Source organism: Anser brachyrhynchus, assembly GCF_964034855.1.
Source record: "Anser brachyrhynchus genome assembly, chromosome: 1".
Taxonomy (NCBI): domain Eukaryota; kingdom Metazoa; phylum Chordata; class Aves; order Anseriformes; family Anatidae; genus Anser; species Anser brachyrhynchus.
The window spans coordinates 191,909,843-191,929,660 of record NC_137694.1 but is presented as its reverse complement, the minus strand read 5'-3'; the positions used below and the strand labels follow the sequence as shown (position 1 = coordinate 191,929,660).

Below are 19,818 nucleotides of genomic sequence, written 5' to 3'. Positions count from 1 at the left end.
AGACCTTTCTCTCACCACCTCTGCTGGAGTCTGTAAGGAAGATAGAGGAAGACTTGATTTTAAGGCAGAGGAAGAAATGGAAGAAATGCTAGCAATAGGTGTGACAAAAACGTTGGAATTATCAATAAATGTAAAGATTAAGAGAACAAAAGGAGAGGAGGTATATTAAGATATAAATAATTGAAAACACGGAATAGTTGGACAACTATGTTAAGAGTAGTAGTCAGAGAATTAGACTGAAGGGTAAGAATCTGAGAAGACATGAGAAAGAAAATTGAGACTGTGTAAAGGGAAAAAGGCAGATGCTAAGACTGTAAGAAGGTAGAGAAGGAGAAGGAGATTCAACAAAACCTGGGAGAAGCAGCTGATTGGAGAGGAGACTAAGTCTGTTTAAAATAAGTAAGAAATGGAGAGTTAATTGAATGGGCAAGGGAAAGACAAAGAACACAGGTAAGGATAGCTTTATATGGAAGAGCTGATTCAGTTTCTGGAATACACAGAAATAAGACAATCCCACCACCCAATGGTCAGAAGGGAATCTGGGATTCCTTAGCATTCTCACTGTCCCACTGTAAATAAATTAGGAAGGAAGTGAAGTGCTCTGCCAAAATATCTGATTCTCTCCTAGTGCTGGTCCATATACAGGATCTCCATCCAGTACTGCAACCAGTTTTATCAAGATCTGTGTGCTAGATCTAAAGATTCTGCAGATGAGTCAGTTCAATGTAAATAGTATGTCATATTGGTTTTTCTTTTTCGTTCTTTTGTGATTTTTTTGTGTGTGTTTTTGTTCGTTTTTAATGCAGAAAGCTACACGAAAGAGAAATTGAAAGACTAGGGCTTTCTAAAGGCAGCAAAGTCGAGTATGTAAAGGTTAAAAAAAAAAGTCCAAATTAAGAGCTAGATCCGTACTAGTACATTCACATACACCTGTGGAACAGTCAAAGGGTTATCTGGCATCCACACTATAAGCTCTCTAATTCTCTTAAGCAGAGTAGCCACATCCATATTATCACTTATAAATTATAATAAAGCAATTACAATGTTAAATGTCTGCTAAGTGTATTTACAAAAGTGCTGCCTTTCCAGCCCATACAGATGTTATGATGGTTGGCTTCAAGCAGGGGTAAGGAGACTGGCAAGGAAAGAATTATTTCTGTTTCCTCTTCTCCATAGGTTTGTAATTACTTCATCTATTTTTAAACATCAGGTTTTTTTTAGGGTAGAGGAGGACTTACTTGTGAGCTAATTTGTGTTCTTGGCAAAGAATATCTTGTGTCTAGTTCAGGAACTGCTGGCTGTTAGACTGCAAAATTCCCATCTGCTTCAGTGCTAGTTTTCTGGGATTTAGTATATTCTGTTACAGAAAATACAAAAATACTTGAATTGTTTCTTCTGTACTTAAAGGCTTGAAGAGCTGATTTGTGTAAAAAATTGCATTAATTTAGTAAACATTTTCAGTTTAAGTATTTAAGTATTGTAGAACCACAAAAGTAATAAACTCAGAGAACAGAGATCAAAAGAGAACAGTTTGAACTCCAGTATTGGAAATATAATCAATGTATGAAAAAGCAGATCAATAAAAGAAGGGTCAATATTTTTTTATATAGTACTTTAATAATTTACAAGACTTTGCAATGATACAAATTTATTTTAATAAGTATCTTTTCATTAGAAACATGTTCTAGTACTTAGTTCATGCTGGTTTATTTCTCCTTTTTTACCTTTATTTCCATGAATCTTAATTGGTTAAAAAATATTTTTTGTTGAATTTTAATCTCCATGATTATTACATGATATTAATGTAATATTCCTGTAATATTAATGACAGGACGGGGGAAATGGTTACCTAAACTAAAAGAGGGGATATTTAGTTTAGAGGTTAGGAGGAAGTTCTTCACACAGAGGGTGGTGAGGCCCTGGCACCGGTTGCCCAGAGAAACTGTGGATGCCCCATCCCTGGAGGTGTTCAAGGCCAGGTTAGATGAGGCCCTGAGCAACCTGGTCTCGTGGGTGGCATCCCTGTCAGGAGGGTAGAACTAGATGATCTTTGAAGTCCCTTCCAACCCGAGCCATTCTATGATTCTGTAATTACAACTTCAGAATATTTTCAAAGATATTATTAAGTGCTGAAATCAATCAACTTCTCATATCAAGTTGTGTTGCCAGTTGTTCCTATTGCTGTTGACTGTCTGACTTTGGGTAGTTGTGTTCCTAGATGTTGGTGTGACTATATATCTACTTCTAATTGTCATGTTTTACTTCTGATTTCAACTGATTGTTATGCTGCCTAATATAGTTATTTTTTAAAATTATTTAAATTGGGTGCCTGGGTTACATCACATACCATAAAAACATAAATTATATGTTGTAGATGGTAAATATCACAACCTCGTCTGGTAACTGAAACAGTTCTTTGGTTTTACATATATGGAGTTATGCTTTATATATAATAAGGTATATAATATATAATTTTATTATTTGTTATTTTATTCAGAGTTATGCCCATTAAGGTGTTTTCAAAGTACCCTAAAAATTCAATGCTAGACTTTTTCAATGAGTTGCCATACTAAAGACTGAACAGAAAGGCCTTGTCTAAATTCCGTGTAGTGTGCATGTCTGTTCTGAATAAGAAAATGATTTAGCTGTTACTGAATAAAAGCAATAAAATCCCAGTGAAAAAAAAAAAAAAAAACTCCCTCAGAGAGATTATAGTAAAAATTCAGTAATTTTGCCAGCCATCTTCTGTCTGTTTCTCTTCTTGCAGTTTCTGCTAATACCTGGATCACATTGTAAAGATGTGTTACTTGCAAAGCATAAAAGCCCAAAGGGAAACCTTCCACTTTGACCTGAAGAAAAGCCTTTTGATACCTGGAAAGATCAAATGATCAGAATAAGAGAGCTGCAGTATTCAGTTCTCCATGTAATTTATAATCCTGTAAAGACTATCATTTGATAATTAGGGGTGGAAACATTATAAGATCCTCAAGTCATCCTTGTGGTTTTAATTTTGTTTTGTCCTTTCTAGTGAGAAAGCCCTTTACATAGTAGACAAAATGAACACGGTTCTTATTTTCCATACAGACAGTATTTTTATTAACTTTAAAGAACAGAATCGTAGAATGGCTTGGGCTGGAATCATAGAATGGCTTCCTGCTTGCAGTTGAAAACCATTCCACCTTGTCCTATCAATATCTATGTGTGTAAAATGTTGTTTGTTATTCTCCATCTTTTTTATAGGCCACCTTTAAGTACTATAAGGCCACAATGAAGTCTCCTTAGAGCCCTCTCTTCTCCAGGGATGAGCAATCCCAGCTCCCTCAGCCTGTTTTCACAGCAAAGGTGCTCTAGCCCCTCGATCATCTTTGTGGCTCTCCTCTGGACCCACTCTATTAAGTCTACATCCTTCTTGTGCTGGGAGCCTCAGACCTGGATGCAGCACTTTTAGTGGGCCCTTATTTGTGTAATTACAAACTTATTCCAGAATGGATGAATATTGTATCTTCTATTATTGGATCTTTATGATTATATGTAAAAATTAAAATACAACCTGCTTTTTAGCACTGACTTTTCAAACAGGAAGAAGTTGCATGTTATTAGCAAAGCCATAAAAGTTCAGAAAAGATATTTTGAACGGCTTCCTCTAATGCTGGGTTTAATTCAGAATCACAGAGTGGTTTGGGTTGGAAGGGACCTTAAAGACCACACAGTTCCAACCCCCCCAGGGACACCTCCCACCAGACCAGGTTGCCCAAAGCCCCATCCAGCCTGGCCTTGAACACCTCCAGGGATGGGGCATCCACAGCTTCTCTGGGCAGCCTGTGCCAGGGCCTCACCACCCTCTGAGGAAAGATTTTTTTCCTAGCGTCTAATACAAATCTCCCCTCTTTAAGTTTAAAATAGTTCCCCCTTGTCCTATTGCTATTTGCTTGTGTAAAAAGTCTTTCTCCATCTTTTTTATGTGTCCTTATGTACTGAAAAGCCGCTATTAGGTCTCCCCAGAGCCTTCTCTTCTCCAGGCAGAACAGCCCCAGCTCTCTCAGCCTTTCTTCACAGGAGAGGTGCTCCAGCCCCTTGATCATCTTTGTGGCCCTCCTCTGGACTTGCTCAAACAGCTCCATATCGTTCTTGTGCTGGAGGCCCCAGCCCTGGACGCAGCCCTCCAGGTGGGGCCTCACAAGGGCAGAGCAGAGGGGCACAATCCCCTCCCTCCACCCACTGCCCACCCCTCTGTTGGTGCAACCCAGGACGCAGTTGGCCTTCTGGGCTGCAGGCACGCACTGCTGGCTCGTGTCGAGCTTTTCATCCACCAGAACCCCCAAGTCCTTCTCTGCAGGGCTGCTCTCAATAAATTCCTCACCCAGGCTGTACTCATATCTGGGATTGCCCCAGCCCAGGTGCAGCACCTTGCACCTAGACTTGAACCTCATAAGGTTCACATGGGCCCACTTTTCAGGCTTGTCCAGGTCCCTCTGGATGGCATCCCTTCCTTCTGGTGTATCGACTGCACCACTCAGCTTGGTGTCATCTGCAAACTTGCTGAAGGTGCACTCAATCCCACTATCTATGTCATTGATAAAGATATTAAACAATATTGGTCCCAGGACAGACCCCTGAGGAACACCAGTCAGCACCAGCCTCCACCTAGATGTTGAGCCATTGACCACAACTCTCTGGGTGCGACCGTCAAGCCAATTCCTTATCTACTGAACAGTTCGCCCATCAAATCCATCTCCCTCCAATCTATAGTTCAGGATGTCATGTGGGACGGTGCCAAAGGCTTTGCAGAAGTCCAGGTAGATGACATCAGTCAGTGTTCCCTTTTCAACAGATACAGACACTCCATCTTAGAAGGCCACCAGATTGGTCAGGCACTATTTACCCTTGGCAATGCCAGGCTGGCTGACTTTGGATCATCTCCTTGTCTTGCATGTGCCTTAACATTGCTTCCAGGAGGATCTATTCCATGGTCTTTGCTATGAGGGTGGTGAGGCCCTGGCACAGGTTGCAAAGAGAAGCTGTGGATGCCCCATACCTGGAGGTGTTCAAGGCCAGGTTGGATGGGGCTTTGAGCAACCTGGTCTGGTGGGAGGTGTCCCTGCCAATGGCAGGGCCATTGGGATTAGATGGTCTTTAAGGTCCATTTCAGCCCAAACCATACTGTGATGTTATGATACTACGATCTTCCCAGGCACAGAGGTGAGGCTCACTGTTCTGTAGTTCCCTGGGTCCTTCTTGCTACGCTTTCTAAAAATGGGAGTGATGTTTCCCTTTTTCCAGTCACCAGGTATTTCAATTGACTGCCAGGACTTTTCAAACATGATGGAGAGAGGCTTGGCAACTCCATCAACCAGTTCCCTCGGGACCCTGGGATGCACGGCTTTGGGCCCCATAGACTTGTACCTGTTCAGTTCCATCAGGTGGTCTCAAACTTGCTCTTTGCTTACAGCGGTGGGAGGGACTTTGCTCCCCCAGCCACCGCCTAGAGGTTCAGGGACTTGAGAGCTGTGGGAAGCCTGACTGGCAGTGAAGACTGAGGCAAAGCAGTTCTCCATGTCTGTCGTGACCAGTTCACCCTTCTTGTTTGCAGACGGCAACACTCTCTTTGGCCTTTCTTTTTTAAGCAAGGTAGCTCTAGAATCACTTTTTTTAATTCTTTGCATCCCTTGCCAAGCTCAGTTCCATTTGTGCCTTGACTCTCCTGATCCCATCCCTGCATGTGCAGACAGCATCCCTGTGCTCTTCCCAGGCCCCGTGTGGCTGCTTCCGCTGCCTGTGCATTTCTCTCTTACACTGTAGTTTGCCCATCAGGTACTTGCTGAGCTGTTCCATTTTCCTGCCTTCCGTGCTTGATTTCTTAGACACGGGGCTGGACAGCTGTTGTGCTCTAAGAAAAGTGTCCTTCAAGAGTTACCAGCTCGTCTGTCCCTGGGGACTGTTTCCCAGGGGTTCTCATCCACTAATGGAATGTTTAAAGAGCTGGAATTTGGCTCTTCTAAAGGTGAGGGTCGTGACTTTGCTGTTTGCCAGGCTCATATTCCATAAGATCACGACCAGCAAACCTCACAGCCCGTCCCTGGGTGGGCTCGAACCACCAACCTTTCGGTTAACAGCCGAACGCGCTAACCCATTGCGCCACAGAGACATGGAGATTTGGAGCCTTTGATTCTTAATTTAATTCCATGCTGTTGTTCTTACTCTTAGGTGATGTAACAGGATCATTTGTTTTTCATTATGTAATCAAAAGGAGGTCTGTATCTAATACATGTGTATCACCTTTGTTTAGGTGGTAAACGGACATTCAGCTTAGCCAAGGTAGCATCAATGCTGACTCTTGCAGTGCAACCAAAAACTGCAACGACCTTAACTAAGTGAAACCTTCCAGGACTCTATGGCACACAGTTACTATGGTTCACCCATTTGGATGTAGCTGTGCAGACCAGAATTCACCTTACTAATCACAGATAACAGCCAGACCTAGCTAGGCTCCTTTCAAAGAAAATGGAGAGGCCAGGACATGATTCGTCACCTCCTCAAGGATGTATTTAAGGTAGATCTGGTAAAACCTCCTGTATCTCTATAAAAGGAGGTTAGGTGACTGGTGTTGAGTCTATAATGCATTTTTTATCATTCAGGAAGATTTTGATGTTTTAATTACAGAAGATAGGATTATAACTGCTTCAAGAAAGATTTTTTTAAATTGTAACCTTTTCTGCATTTATATTTTATTCTTATTTCCCCTCACTCTGATTTCCCTTTATTCATGAGAAAAAGGAATGAAAAAGGCAGATTTGATCATGCTCTTGTGATTCATTCAAGTATTTGGCAGGTATTGCTGAGGTGCAGAACTCAGGAAGTACTATCAGCTAAAATAATAAATTTAAGTGAATTTCTGTGTTTTACTTTTGGGCCTCAATTTGTGGTATATCTCCACTATGAAGGGAATGGAATATCTCCACTATGCTTCATGCTTCCTTTCCCAGCATGAGCAGTGGGAGTTGCCTTTCCCTCTTATCCTGTAAGCTGTGCAACACTCTGATCTCATTGTACTTCCTTATTTTTCAGCAGAATTCTTAATTAGTAATTAGTCTTTTTGTTCCTTCCTTCTTGATTTGTTCACCATTTGAGTAGCAGATACAGAAAAGAGATGTGGGAAGGGATGGCAGTGGACTAAGTGAGGGGGTGAAGGATGAATGAAAGTTATGGCATTGGAATTGACAGTCTTTATGTGCTTGCCACAATTAGCATTTGGATGACTTCTGAACCCATTGTATCTGACTGCCCTAGGCTGGAAGATCTGAAAGCAATTTCAAGTTTGGGAGTTCACTGAAATTCACCTTCAGTTAAACTTTTGCTGGATCCTGAGCTAAATAACTTTTTAGGATCTAGGCTTGACTATTATCCTGAATTTGTCTCCCATCATCTGAGTGGACTACATTAATTCCCTTTGATTTCTCACATACTGGGCAAATACTTTAGGACAAGAATTCTTTACTTCTGTTTTCTAAAATTTGCTCCTCTGACGACATCTAGCTTGATGTTCTTTTGAATGGTTGGCCAATAAACAGTATTTCCCTAAAATATTACTAAAAGTATTCATGGAGTGGCAAACAGGTTGCAAAATTTCTGGAAGCTGCACAGGTGGGAGATTCCTGACGAGGAGACAGGGACAGTGTATAAGCATGTTCTATTGTTGGGAAGTGACCAAGTGTAGATCTCTAGTTTCCTCCCCCTTTATTTAAGAGGAAGAGAAGGTTACACTAATGAGTCCTTCAAGGCTTAACACTCACTACTGATACTGGAGTCCCCACCACAATGTTTCTGCATGCTTAACTGTTACTTCAAGCTGGAGTGTCTTAATCTTCTTCAGATCAATTTGCAAGACAGTAGAAGCATCTTAAATTAAAATAGTCCCCTGTTAGGTGTGGAGGAAGAAAGAGGAGGGTGTGGGGAAGTTCTGCATATGGTATTTTAGCTGACCTGTTTATTTTTTTAACCTCTTAATGTCCTAAACAGGTTACGAGTAGAGTCAGAATTCACAGAAACAAGTTCCTTCTCTACAAAACAAAAAAAAAGAAAAAAAAAAAGAAAAAAAGGCTATTTTGGCATATCATCAAGTATGTTAGTTAAACCAAGCAGCATCTTGGGATAGACAACAAACTTCATTATTGCAGTCCAGAAGTGTGGGGGGGGGAGGGTTAAGAGAGTGAAGATCACGGATCATGTTAAAGAAAATTTAAGTTGGTATATTAAACTGGAAATCAGCATTTTCTCATCTATATATATGTTAGTAACATTTAAGTAGAATGAAACTTTCTTCAGATCTAGGAAATGCAGTATATTTTTCTGCTAGAAGGAGAACATCTCATTAAGCATTGAATCTTAGTTAAGTGAATAGGAATAAAATATTTCTCTGTGACTGCAACAGAACCAGATTTTAAACTCTGTTCCATATAGATGTTTAATGCATTTTCCTTTCTTACCAAATCCAACTACTACAGCCAGCTTTCAGATCTGTTGGAGACATCTATCTAGAATTGTCACAAAGATGGAAAAGAGTAGCACATTTCTTGACTCCAAATGCTGCTATAACACCAGTAATTCCAGCACTGTATGCTAGTCAGAGGAAGCTGTATCAAAAGTAGTTGCACCTGCTGTTCAGCAAGTAACTTGGATGCAAGTTAAGTACCTTTAGTGATAATTTATACCTATTATCAATATTTAGGAAACCTGTAGTAGATCAGAAACAATATGAGAAATAAACTACTTTTACTTCTATGTATAAATGTCATAGTTAGGTCCAATATTCAGACTATGGTTTTCAATCCCATCAATGACTGTTCTCAGGAGCATTTTCTCAAGAAGCAGAGTCATTTCCTGACTTAATTCTGATCGGTGCACAAGGTTTCTTTGTTGTTAAGGAGAGTATTGTAACACTGGCCACACTGATGTTGGAGCAAATAACTTTGATGGAACAGCCAGAGCCAAAGAATCTCAGTCATTGTTCTTAACCTTAAAAAGGGATGCTACATAAAGCAGCCTGTTAAAAGGAAAGAAATTTTTACATGTTGACTATTTCAAAGTATTGTATCGGATGCTCGGGGTAAATACGTACTTAAAAGACATTGGAAGGACCTAGAAGAAGGTAAACCAGCAGAGCTAAAAATTAGGACAAGAGAAGTTATTAGAAGTACGAAGTTATTCATAATAATACACTAGTTGTATCAAATGGGGAAAACAAGAATCAAAACCCCAGTAGGTTATATGTAAAAGCACAGTATGGGAGTCCAAACAGTATTCTAGAACTTGAAAAAAAAAAAAAAAGAAAGAAAGAAGAAACATAAATCTTTTTTTCAGTTGCATCTGCCTAGTAGTTTTGCTTACTTAGTCTTTTAATTCTGAAGGAAATATCATGAATACTGTAAATAAGATTGAAAAGTACAGACATGAGACAAATAATAATTTCTAATATACCACTTCAGCCTATGCTGTGACTACCTTTCAGATATTACAGTAGTACTTAAAATGTGCAAAGCTGTTAATTGTGACCATCTCATGGTTATTATGTAAATTTGCACCACGGGGTATGCAAATAGTTAACGAGGTCATATGAATTTCTCTGCTGGTTTCAACAAATTACGCTGCAGGGATTCATCTCTTCTTAGCCGATGTTACTAGTTTACAATTCAATCTGTAATATACCATATAATATGCAAATCTAAGCAAAGCAGAGTTGGACAAGATTAAATATATGATACTGGAATGATGGAGAGTTGAATTAGAAAATTTTCATCTGGTCATGAGAGTTTGAGTTATCCCTGCCTGTCTGAATTTAACTTGAAAGTTTTCTGTATGGATTCCACAAGTTCTTGATCCTTCCTATATTTTCTTTGAACAACAGGTTTGCCTCAACTGTTTTTCCTCTGGTAGAAAAATACTACAGCAGCACCCATTTCCTATTGTTTAGTCAGTGGACTGCTTCTGTCCCCAGCAAAGACAAAAGTGTGCCTTTTATTGCATGCCTGAATGCCATCAAATTGTGAAGTCAGAGTCTTAATGTACTTCTGATGTTCATACTATATGATAACACCCTTCTAGCCTGATGCATTATATGAAAACATTAATGAAGATAATGTTCCATGAAGGTACTATATGCAGACTGTGTAAGTAGTTCTCACTTGTCTGAGTTGACAGGTGGTTTTATTTCAGCTTACAGTTCGTTTATAATGACAAAAGAATTCAGGGAAGGTTAAAATGATTCAAATGGTGTTTCTACTGATCTGTTTTAGTTTAGCCCTCTATCACCTCTTTCATCCCCACACGTACTCTGAATTTTCTTGCATGTGAATGAATATGCTTCATGTAAAGAGTGAAGAGTAGAAGTACTGACGACTGAAGTTCCTTTTCAAAAGAATCTATATAACATGAGCATCAGTGGTGCAAATTTCTTCATGACACTTCACCGTTTCTTCTTAACTCTGACTTAAAAAAGTATCTCAAATGCTTTTTATCTCTTTGCTGAAAGTCCCAGTACAGTCAGAAACAGTCCAAAGATAGAAAATGCTAATAATTGTATAATTATTAATGGAATTACGGTAGTTTATAGTATTAACCAATTAAAATTTGCTTTCTAATTGTTTATTCTTATTGGTTGCTTTATGACAGTATGATAAATTATTATAGTAATACAGATCTGAACTAAATATTAAGGAGAACTTTGTTCAAGAAAACAGCAGCCATTTGCGAACAAAACTAGTGAAAACACATTTATAAATATTTTTTTTTCAGTTGAAATAAAAACCCCTGGGATTTCTTATTTTAATTGAAATAGTATTTTAGTTTCAATAATCATTACAGATAAATAATTCCTGAAAATAATAGGATTAACAAGTTTATACTCATGCTTGCTTTCCCAAGCAGGCTTACTGATAAGTTTGTAAATTCCTTCTTCAAAAGACAGCTGTCTTAATTGAATATTCCAGAGCTATCAGAATACCTTTTTGAACTTGAGGTCCAAACTAATCTGAAACCAATGGCAGTATTAGTGATGGACAGGCTTTCAATATCTAGGGATTAATATAAAAAAATCCCGGACCTCTGAATCATGTAAATCACAGAGGTCAGTTTCCAAATCTTGCTTGAAAAATGTGTGGAATAGGTCCAAGGAAATGTTCTTTCATGGCTACACATTTTCAGAGGGCACCTTTAGTAGCACAGTGTAAAGAATATACAGATATTTTGTCTGCAGTTCATACACGTACTCCTACAGGCATGAATTTTGTGCATTACATGCAGCACTTTTAAGTAACCTCTGAAAACATGAGAAAATCTCACCTGACCAGAATATCAGCAATGTCCAAGTAATCAACACATTATATCTATCACTTCAAATCTATGACAAATCTTTTGGCAGCTAATTACCATTCAGTATCTGTTTTAAATCAGCAAATGGTTAAGAAGTAGTCACATAAAAATGGATCCCAGTAAAAAAGATAAAAGTATTGGAAAATACTTTCAAATAGCAACCTACCACTGTAGAGCTAGATCCCATGAATTATTTCTGCATATACAAAAATCCATAAGGAGTATGCAAATATTTGACTGTAATCCTATTTAACTTCTGTTCAGGTGGGCCCTTGTGTAGGAACACCAAGAAATTCCACTTCCCATTAAACAGAAGACTGACATTATTATGCTAATATCATCTGACATGATCAAAATAATTGATACTTTCATCGCCCATTTAAATTATGTCAGAATTTTCATTTTGAAATTGAATTACCTTTTTATCAGCAATATAGGTTGCCAAGACCACTCTTACTCTGTAGTTCGTCACAATGTGCTGCTTCCTTGTAGAAGAGTATAAAAGATAATAGTTAACAAAGTCATTGTTCATTTTTTAAACTGCTTGGTTCTCCAACTGACTTGTGTACACCCAAGTGTCTAAGTCACCACTTCTTTCTAGGTGTCTGTTTAGTGTACTCCTGCACAACTGGTGTTCAGTTTTATGGTTATTCCATTTTAAAATGATATTCTTCATCATAGTACTAAATACCTATTGTTTACCTTCTAAGAGTCTTGAATTTTGTCAGACTTCACCAACCAACTATAAGATTTCCTTGTCTAAGGCTTTTCCTTTCAGCCCAGCTTTGTAAAACAGCACTAAGGTATAAAAGATTTTCTCTCTGATTTCTCCATGCAGGTCTAAGATTATTCTCCTATGTAATTTCAGCTCCGGAATGTATAAATTGGTAATATCATCAGTCATCACAAAAACCCAAATCTGTTTATTCTTAAAAAAAAAAAAAAAAAATCCAACAGTATTAATTCCTAAAGGATTTCAGTTTCAATTGCTTGGTACTAATTCTTTTAGAAATCATGAAATATTATATTAACTAGAAAAGTTGTATATTTTTCAAAGCAGACAGTTGTCTAGGCCAGCATTACCCATTTGCTGGGACCAAAGCAATTTTCAGCAGTACTAATGCTCAGGAGCAACAGAACTGTTTTCTGTCAGGAAAAAATAATTTGTGGAGGGAACAAAGCTGCACTGGAAGATGTCCCCTGTGGAATTTCTGAAGGGCTAAAAGCAATCACAAAACTCACAGTTTTTTTGGTGAAATACATAATGGATTTTAACCTTGCCTCATTAAACAGCAGTACATAATACATTATGTATAACCCCCCCACACTCACACAATAAACATTTTACAACAGGGTAAAAATGGAACAGAACATGCTTCTGGAAATCATTCTGGTTGGAATTAATTTGACCAAATACTTATGTCTAAAGCATGTAGGTGTGTACATATTACATATATGTATATATATACGTATATATATTATATATATACATACATATAAATATGTCATTCCAGGCTCCCTTTATTTCTCTCTTTATGGAGAGAGGTTAACCATGTTTAAGGTGCAGTTCACTGGAGGTCTGAAATAAACATCTAAAATAAGTTAGATAAATAATTCCCAGCAGGGGTGAATTTATCTCCATTGATCATAAAAGGAGTTCGAGTTGACTGGCTCAGATATTGAAAGCTAAACTATTGATATCTAACATGGTGAGATGAATCTCAACCTCAGAGACCACAGTGGTGAGACTGGTGTAAGAATGTGAAGAGCCAAGAATTCATTTATTCTTTATCAAATTGTGCTTTTACCGAGAAATTTATCTGGAGGATGTAGTGGGCAGCAACACAAGGAACGTAGATGTCACACCTAGAGATTTGTTGTTGAAAGCTCAGCTAACTTCATGATATCTTGCAATTTCTAAAGAATGACACATTTTCCCACCGCCCTGTTGAAATAACCCTTTAAGTATTCTTAGAAGAAGATTTTTTTTTTCTCCTCAAAAAATAAGCAGTCTGTCTTGTGAAGGGGGCTTATGTTCCTACATAAATTTCTGTAGCTGTCATCTGTCTTGTTTCTTGTTATACCGGCATTTACCACATATGTGTGCTAAAGGAAACAATAAGCAACTCAGAGGATCCCCTGTGTTAGGATATTTATATTATATATAGGGATATATCCTATTATATATAGGGATATATCCTGTGTAAGGATATTTACATTATATATATGTTAGGATATTATAATAGGACTGTTGCAGGGTAATATAATCTGAGCAAAAACTGTGCCGCTTATTTCTCCAAATACATGTCACCAGATTACAGTTAAATGCATCCTGTCCTCTAAGTTACAGTTTTTAGGAGAGGACTGCATGAAAGTAAGGATAAAGGTTTTTCTAAGTATTTTATGAAGTCTGTCATATGTATAAATGTCCCAATTTGTCTTACTTGGCAGAGCATGGTAAAGTAAACTTAGCATAGAAGGCTCCTTCAATGTCAGCGACTTGATTTGTTATACAATGATTAGTGGGACAACAGCAAAAAAAAAAATAGAAGGAACTCATATATGAACAGGATCATATAATCAGTACTAGGTGCTTGAATAATGCACGGAATAATATAATCTGGTAGTTTTACGCAAATGTAGTTCGCATGGTAAATATTAAGTACCATCCTGTAAGTCTACAATGTTTTGCAGTAATGTTAAGCAAAGTTATTTCAGAATCTGTGATTGTCCACTGATCATTATACTATTTTCAATATTTTCTGCAGAAATAAGCATTTTTCTGCACAGTATCATAAGCAACTGTGACTGATAGCAGCAACAAATTAATGAGAACATTATACCATGATGGCCATAGGATAGTTACATTATGAACTGCTAATGATCAAGTCTCATTTTTAATATGGATAAACAACAAATTATAACTTTGAAAGATTTTTGAATGGAAATGCAGAAAAAAGATGAATAAAGCATGTGTACAGAGATTGCATAAACTTATGTTTAGTTGTAAACTCGGCTTATAGCTTGATAGGAAACTGTAGAAACAAAAGATAATATATTTCTAAATATGAGGGTCAGTATTGAGAGCCACAAGCTTGTTACAGACACAGGATGGCTCTGCAGGAGACTAGAAAGGAGCTTCTTTAATGACTTAGAGTAATTCAGCAGCTGGGCAAGGATGAAATTTAATCACGTTTTGAAAATTGTGTGTGCAGAGCACAGTGATCTAATTCCTAGGAGTAAGTTAAGATTTGAGAGGAGACCTTGTGTGGAACTTATGTGAAGGCACTCTCATCTGGGAACATTACATTGTAGTAAAGTTGACCCATTTCTGGATGTAAGATGCCTGGGGGTACACCTGGCTCATAGGAAATACCTGAAGTTACAGTCCCTATTTTCACTTTGACATCCATGCTTGTTTGCTTGCTTTTTCATTTTATAGCAGTGGAAATGGGACAGATGTTACCCACTGCTGTTCTTGATAAGCAGCTTCAGCTGCTGAGGTTTTATTCTCATGTTTGAAATGTAAGCTTTAGTGAATGTTTTGAAATGTTGGTGATCTCTGTGCTGTAAAGGTGGAAATTAGCAGATATCTTTATGGTTTTAAGGAAGTGCACTCTGGTAAGATTTCTTTAAATTCAAAAACTGTTTAAGATCTGTAATGTAAAGTTGTATAAACTAAATAACAGTATATAATGCTTTTACTGCTAATATGTCTTTGTGAACATCTAATAAATTAAGAAATCATTATTTCCTTTACATTATTAAGAACTATTTTGTTTATTTACAGATTCCGAAGCTTAACATATTTTGTCATTCCAGTGTTACACAGTTAAGTTTTGCAACACAAAAAAAAATTCATTTTTTTACTGTATTGAGGAAAGAATATATAGAAGTGTTTTAAACCTGTACTTGCACAGCACTTTTACCACATCTAACAGTATTTTTACAGTCCAATAATTTTGTTCTGTGAGCTGCAGATAAAATCCTATTAAATATTTTTTGAAGGGAGAATCAGAATATTATGAAAAATGGGAGAATACTGTTACCATTCTATATAGAATGACTTTGAGCCTCCTAAAAATAGTTATTAATACATTTCACGTATTGAACATATATTACATTGTGCCAAAAAGTAAGATGTAACTGTAATGGGAATGGATGAAAATACTTTCCAGCTAAAACTTTGTAAGTTTCTAGTTTCTAGTAACTTGTTATTACAAATATATATTCATATTTTCCTTGTTTTTTATATACATATACTTAATTTAACTCAAATAACTAAGCAGTCTCTTTTTTTTTTCTTTACACAGCAGATGGTACGTGAACAATACACTACAACAACACCAGGCACTAGCCTAGAGAGGCCAAAGAATGAATATGTCTACAAAATTGGAATTTATGGCTGGAGAAAGCGTTGCCTCTACCTGTTTGTTCTTCTGCTGCTAATCATCCTAGTTGTGAATTTTTCTTTGACAATTTGGATTCTTAAAGTGATGTGGTTTTCTCCAGTAAGTGTCCTTTTTAATTTTTCATTCTTTTCATATTCTCTTCTTTTCCTGCCTCACCACTTCCTTTATTTCATATGTACATCAGCTTTTCTGTTTCTTCTCAATTATAATTTGTACGTTGGTTGATATATATATATGTGTGGTTTATCTTTGAACATATCTATTGATCTGTAATTTCTTTATTAGCATTAATTTTCAAAATATTGAGGTGGTTGTTACCTTTTATTGAAGTGGATTCTAACTACTGTGAAGAGAATGTATTTTATTGTTGTCTCATAGTCTGTTTAGTTTATATTTTATAAACGTTTGCTGTAATTTTCTTTCACACACTAGAATTCACTTGTGTTAAAAGATTACTGACAGGTGCTGTTTTTTTCTTAGTTTCCTTCTCTTGTTTATCAGCATCTAAAATTTAACAATTTATTTGACCAATTAATTAAAACTCAGAGGTAATTGTTATTACTTCATGCCTGAGGCTAAACAGATGTATTATTCAGGAAAAAAATGTACTAACTTTCAACTGCCATATGTGTTTTAATATTTATAATGCAATTTTGCGTGTAGTAGATTAAGGGGTAACTTACAGAAGTCTTCAAGATGTAGCTTTAGTCAGAATACAATAAAATGCACCAGTGAATATCAAAGAGCTAATTTGTCCCTAACAAGCAGTTGTGATGCAGAGATGATATGAGTAAACTAGTTACAAGAAAAACAATAATAGTTAATTCCTACAGCTCTGCCCTGCTATTGAAGAAAGTGTTATATTGAAATTCCCATTGTCTATCATTGTTACACCTCTGTCACTAAATGGAGGGCATTACATCTTCACAGAAGCATTTCTATACTCTGCGTTCTCTTACTATAAAGAAAATAGGTTAATTTTAAGTGCTACTTACTAATACGTACTGCTGCTTGAATTTCCATCAAGTTTCTTCCCCCACATAATTTCTTTTCAGCAGTGTTATTGCTGTAGAGATTACAGTGTGGAACGTCTTAGATCACATATAATTTTTCTGTTATGCAGTTCACATGAAAGATGAGCACTTAGTGTCTGCATATCATGAATCACAGGGAATATGAATAATTGTTAAAATAATTTTCTGTGTGGCTGAGATTTATATTTTTAAGCAGTTTTTAAATTTGTTTTCTGTTGGCTTGGTTTCTCTGTATGAAATTGGATATTTCTTCTCTAACATCAGTCAGGACTAACAGAATAGTATCAGAAACTCCACTTTCAGGAACCACTGTCTCCTACAAGGTGTCTGTGAAGAAGGCACCAAATGGGTCAAACTGCTGAAGCACAACATCCTTATGCCATGACAACAAGAGTGGTTTAATAACAGCTCAAGTAGGGCAGGCTTATACTCTTCTGATGGATGGACTGTGCATGCCATGGCAATAAGGATTTTCTTAATTCTCTGTTAAAAAATCTGTATTCCTGACATACCGTGACAGTGAAATAGTGACTTAACTGCAATGCTGTCCTTTGTAGGGGTTAATTCTAGGGAACTACCAAACTCAGTTCTAGAACAAGAGTAATAGTTGGGCAAAGTACAGGTGTATGTCACAATCCGTGGCAAAAGTATGTGCAACACCATTAAGAAATGGAAAATTGTTTTAGTATCTTGTCAAGATAAGAAGCAACTCAGATTATACCAGAAATAATATCCAGAGAAGTGCTGGTAGCCTCTAAGAAAAGTCCAAGAAAGAGTATAGGGTATTGTAAGAGTATAGAGTATAGTGGGAGTATACTGCTTGTTCAAGTCTGGAAGTATAATCAAAGCATCACAGTCCTTTCCTGTGTCTAAAGAAATACCATTTGTAAAGAGTAAAGGTAACAGTCGTAGAATTCACCAATGCTATGATTAAATGATTTTTCTGATGGAAATAAGCTGTTATGCCTACAACTTTTGGTTAACTGTTAGAAAAAGAGAGGTAACAGTATATTTTCAGAAACTGGTTTTTATCGTTCTTGAGTTCTAACCATGAATGGTATTTGCTATCTAGGCAATCAGTTGATTAATATATACCCAATACTTACCCAATTAAACATTCTCATTATTGGGAAGAGGTTAAAAGTAATTGTGAAATATCCTATGCAGTCATCCGTTATTTGGCAAATATTAGTCTGTTAGCTGTGATGATACTTTTAATATTTATTATGTATTCCAGGTATACTATGTAGACATTATACTACTTATTATGCTTAATTATAATAATAGATATTTTTTTTAACATATACTTAAAGAAGTATTCCGTCCTAGTTTAAAAAAAAATACATTTAAATGTCATCTCTGTTAAAAATATCAGATTAATATCAAACAAAATCTTAACAACTGTTTCTCTGTAAAATAATATAAGGAACAAGCTGTATTATTCTTTCTAAGGTTGATAAACATATTTAGAAGAAAAAAAACACGAGTATTTAAAAAGGTATTTTTCGAATATACTTTAGAATATACCAACATCATATGTTATGTCCATTAATAGATACAGATAAAAATAATAATGGAACTCTGAACAGAGTTTCAACAGGCTTTGGCATAGAATTAATTCATGGATACATCTCCTGTCTCAACCCCCCCACAGAAAACAGACAGTGTGATAAATACTAGCAAACAAGCTAAGCTGATAAAGGAGAACATGAAGCAGACATAGACATGCTGCAAGATGAATAGATTTTAATCTCCTTGTAGAAATTTGGAAGGATGATGAAAGACAGGGACTTTTCTGAACTCCATTGTTTGAGAGGCCTTCAGAATTAAATAAGCATGACTACACTGAACAGAATTTCATTCCATTTCATAAAAACTAGGCTAAAAGGGAACAACCTGAAAATAGAATGTATTCCTTTTCTCATAGTACCCCAATTCCATAGTAATATGAGTATCTCCAAGTTGTGCAGATTGATTTACGAGTATCAGATATGGCTCATTCTTTTTTTTATTTTCTCTCACAGAGTTTGGGGGAACAGGGTCTCAAGTTATTTAGGGGGATGAGGGAAGTAAGCTACGAATTCTTTATATTCATCTGTTTTAGAGAAGACAGGATTAAGTAATTATGCCTTGAGCTTGGTGAATAAGGTGAAATGGAACAATTTAGAAACTGGAACTGCATGAAAATTAGAAAGTTTGAAAAAAATGCAGGTGGTTGTTTCTTTTGTTGGTGGTGGTAGTGGTGTTTTCCAATGCACATAACATATCAAAATTGCTCATGAAATGGAAATTTCAGATTCCATTTTTTATGTATTGAGGCTTTCTGAGAACTAAAGGGGACTGCTAGTCCTAAGATTTTAAAAACTAAGAATCCTAAGGAATTTGGGGCTGCAACAGGACCAAGATGTCAGAAGACATTCTGAAGGGTATGATAGTTCTGAAAAGGGGACTTTAACATCCCTGTCAGCTGCTGAAAGGACGAATATGGCAGTATGGAAGCAGTCAAGATTTCTAGCTGGTGTCTGGAATAACTGCTGATTATAGATACTGGGTGGGCCAACTAAAGGCAACACACAGTAGGATCTGCTACTCATGAACAAAGTAGATCTAGGGAGGTGTAGTAATTAATGGCAGTATTCGTGAAATAGTGGAATCCAAGATCTTGAAGGGAGTGAGAAAGGAGGGTAGCAGAGTACAGACACTGGACTTCAGCAGTGCAGACTTGGTTTATTGCATGTGGGAGACAGAATCCCAAGGGAGGCAGATCTGAAGGGTGAAGTTACTCAGGAAAACTTACTGATGTTTAAGGACAATATCCTCCAAATGCAGGAATGATCTATCCTGAAACTCAGGAAGATTAAGTAGTCTGGCTTAGGTAGACAGGGTACTCGTGATGGAGCTCCAATGCAAAAAGCAATATAGAATAGTTGGAAGCACGGACAGGCTTCCAAGAAGAAATTTAGAAACATTGCCTGGGCAAGGAAATGTATCAGGCTTCATGTGTCAGC

At 36.9% G+C, this 19,818-nt stretch overlaps 1 protein-coding gene across 6 annotated transcripts in view; it reads left to right on the top strand.

The window, feature by feature from the left end:
- SGCG (sarcoglycan gamma) overlaps positions 1 to 19,818 on the top strand; it is a 141,763-nt gene that overhangs the window by 53,618 nt on the left and 68,327 nt on the right. For 2 of the 6 annotated variants that reach the window (XM_080577347.1, XM_080577350.1), the window contains one exon: positions 15,681 to 15,875. In XM_080577347.1, the coding sequence (XP_080433473.1) occupies positions 15,681 to 15,875 (195 nt within the window). Of the gene's footprint in view, positions 1 to 15,154; positions 15,196 to 15,677; positions 15,876 to 19,818 lie in introns of all 6 variants that reach the window. The other 4 variants (XM_080577345.1, XM_080577346.1, XM_080577349.1 and 1 more) reach the window with 3 other exon arrangements.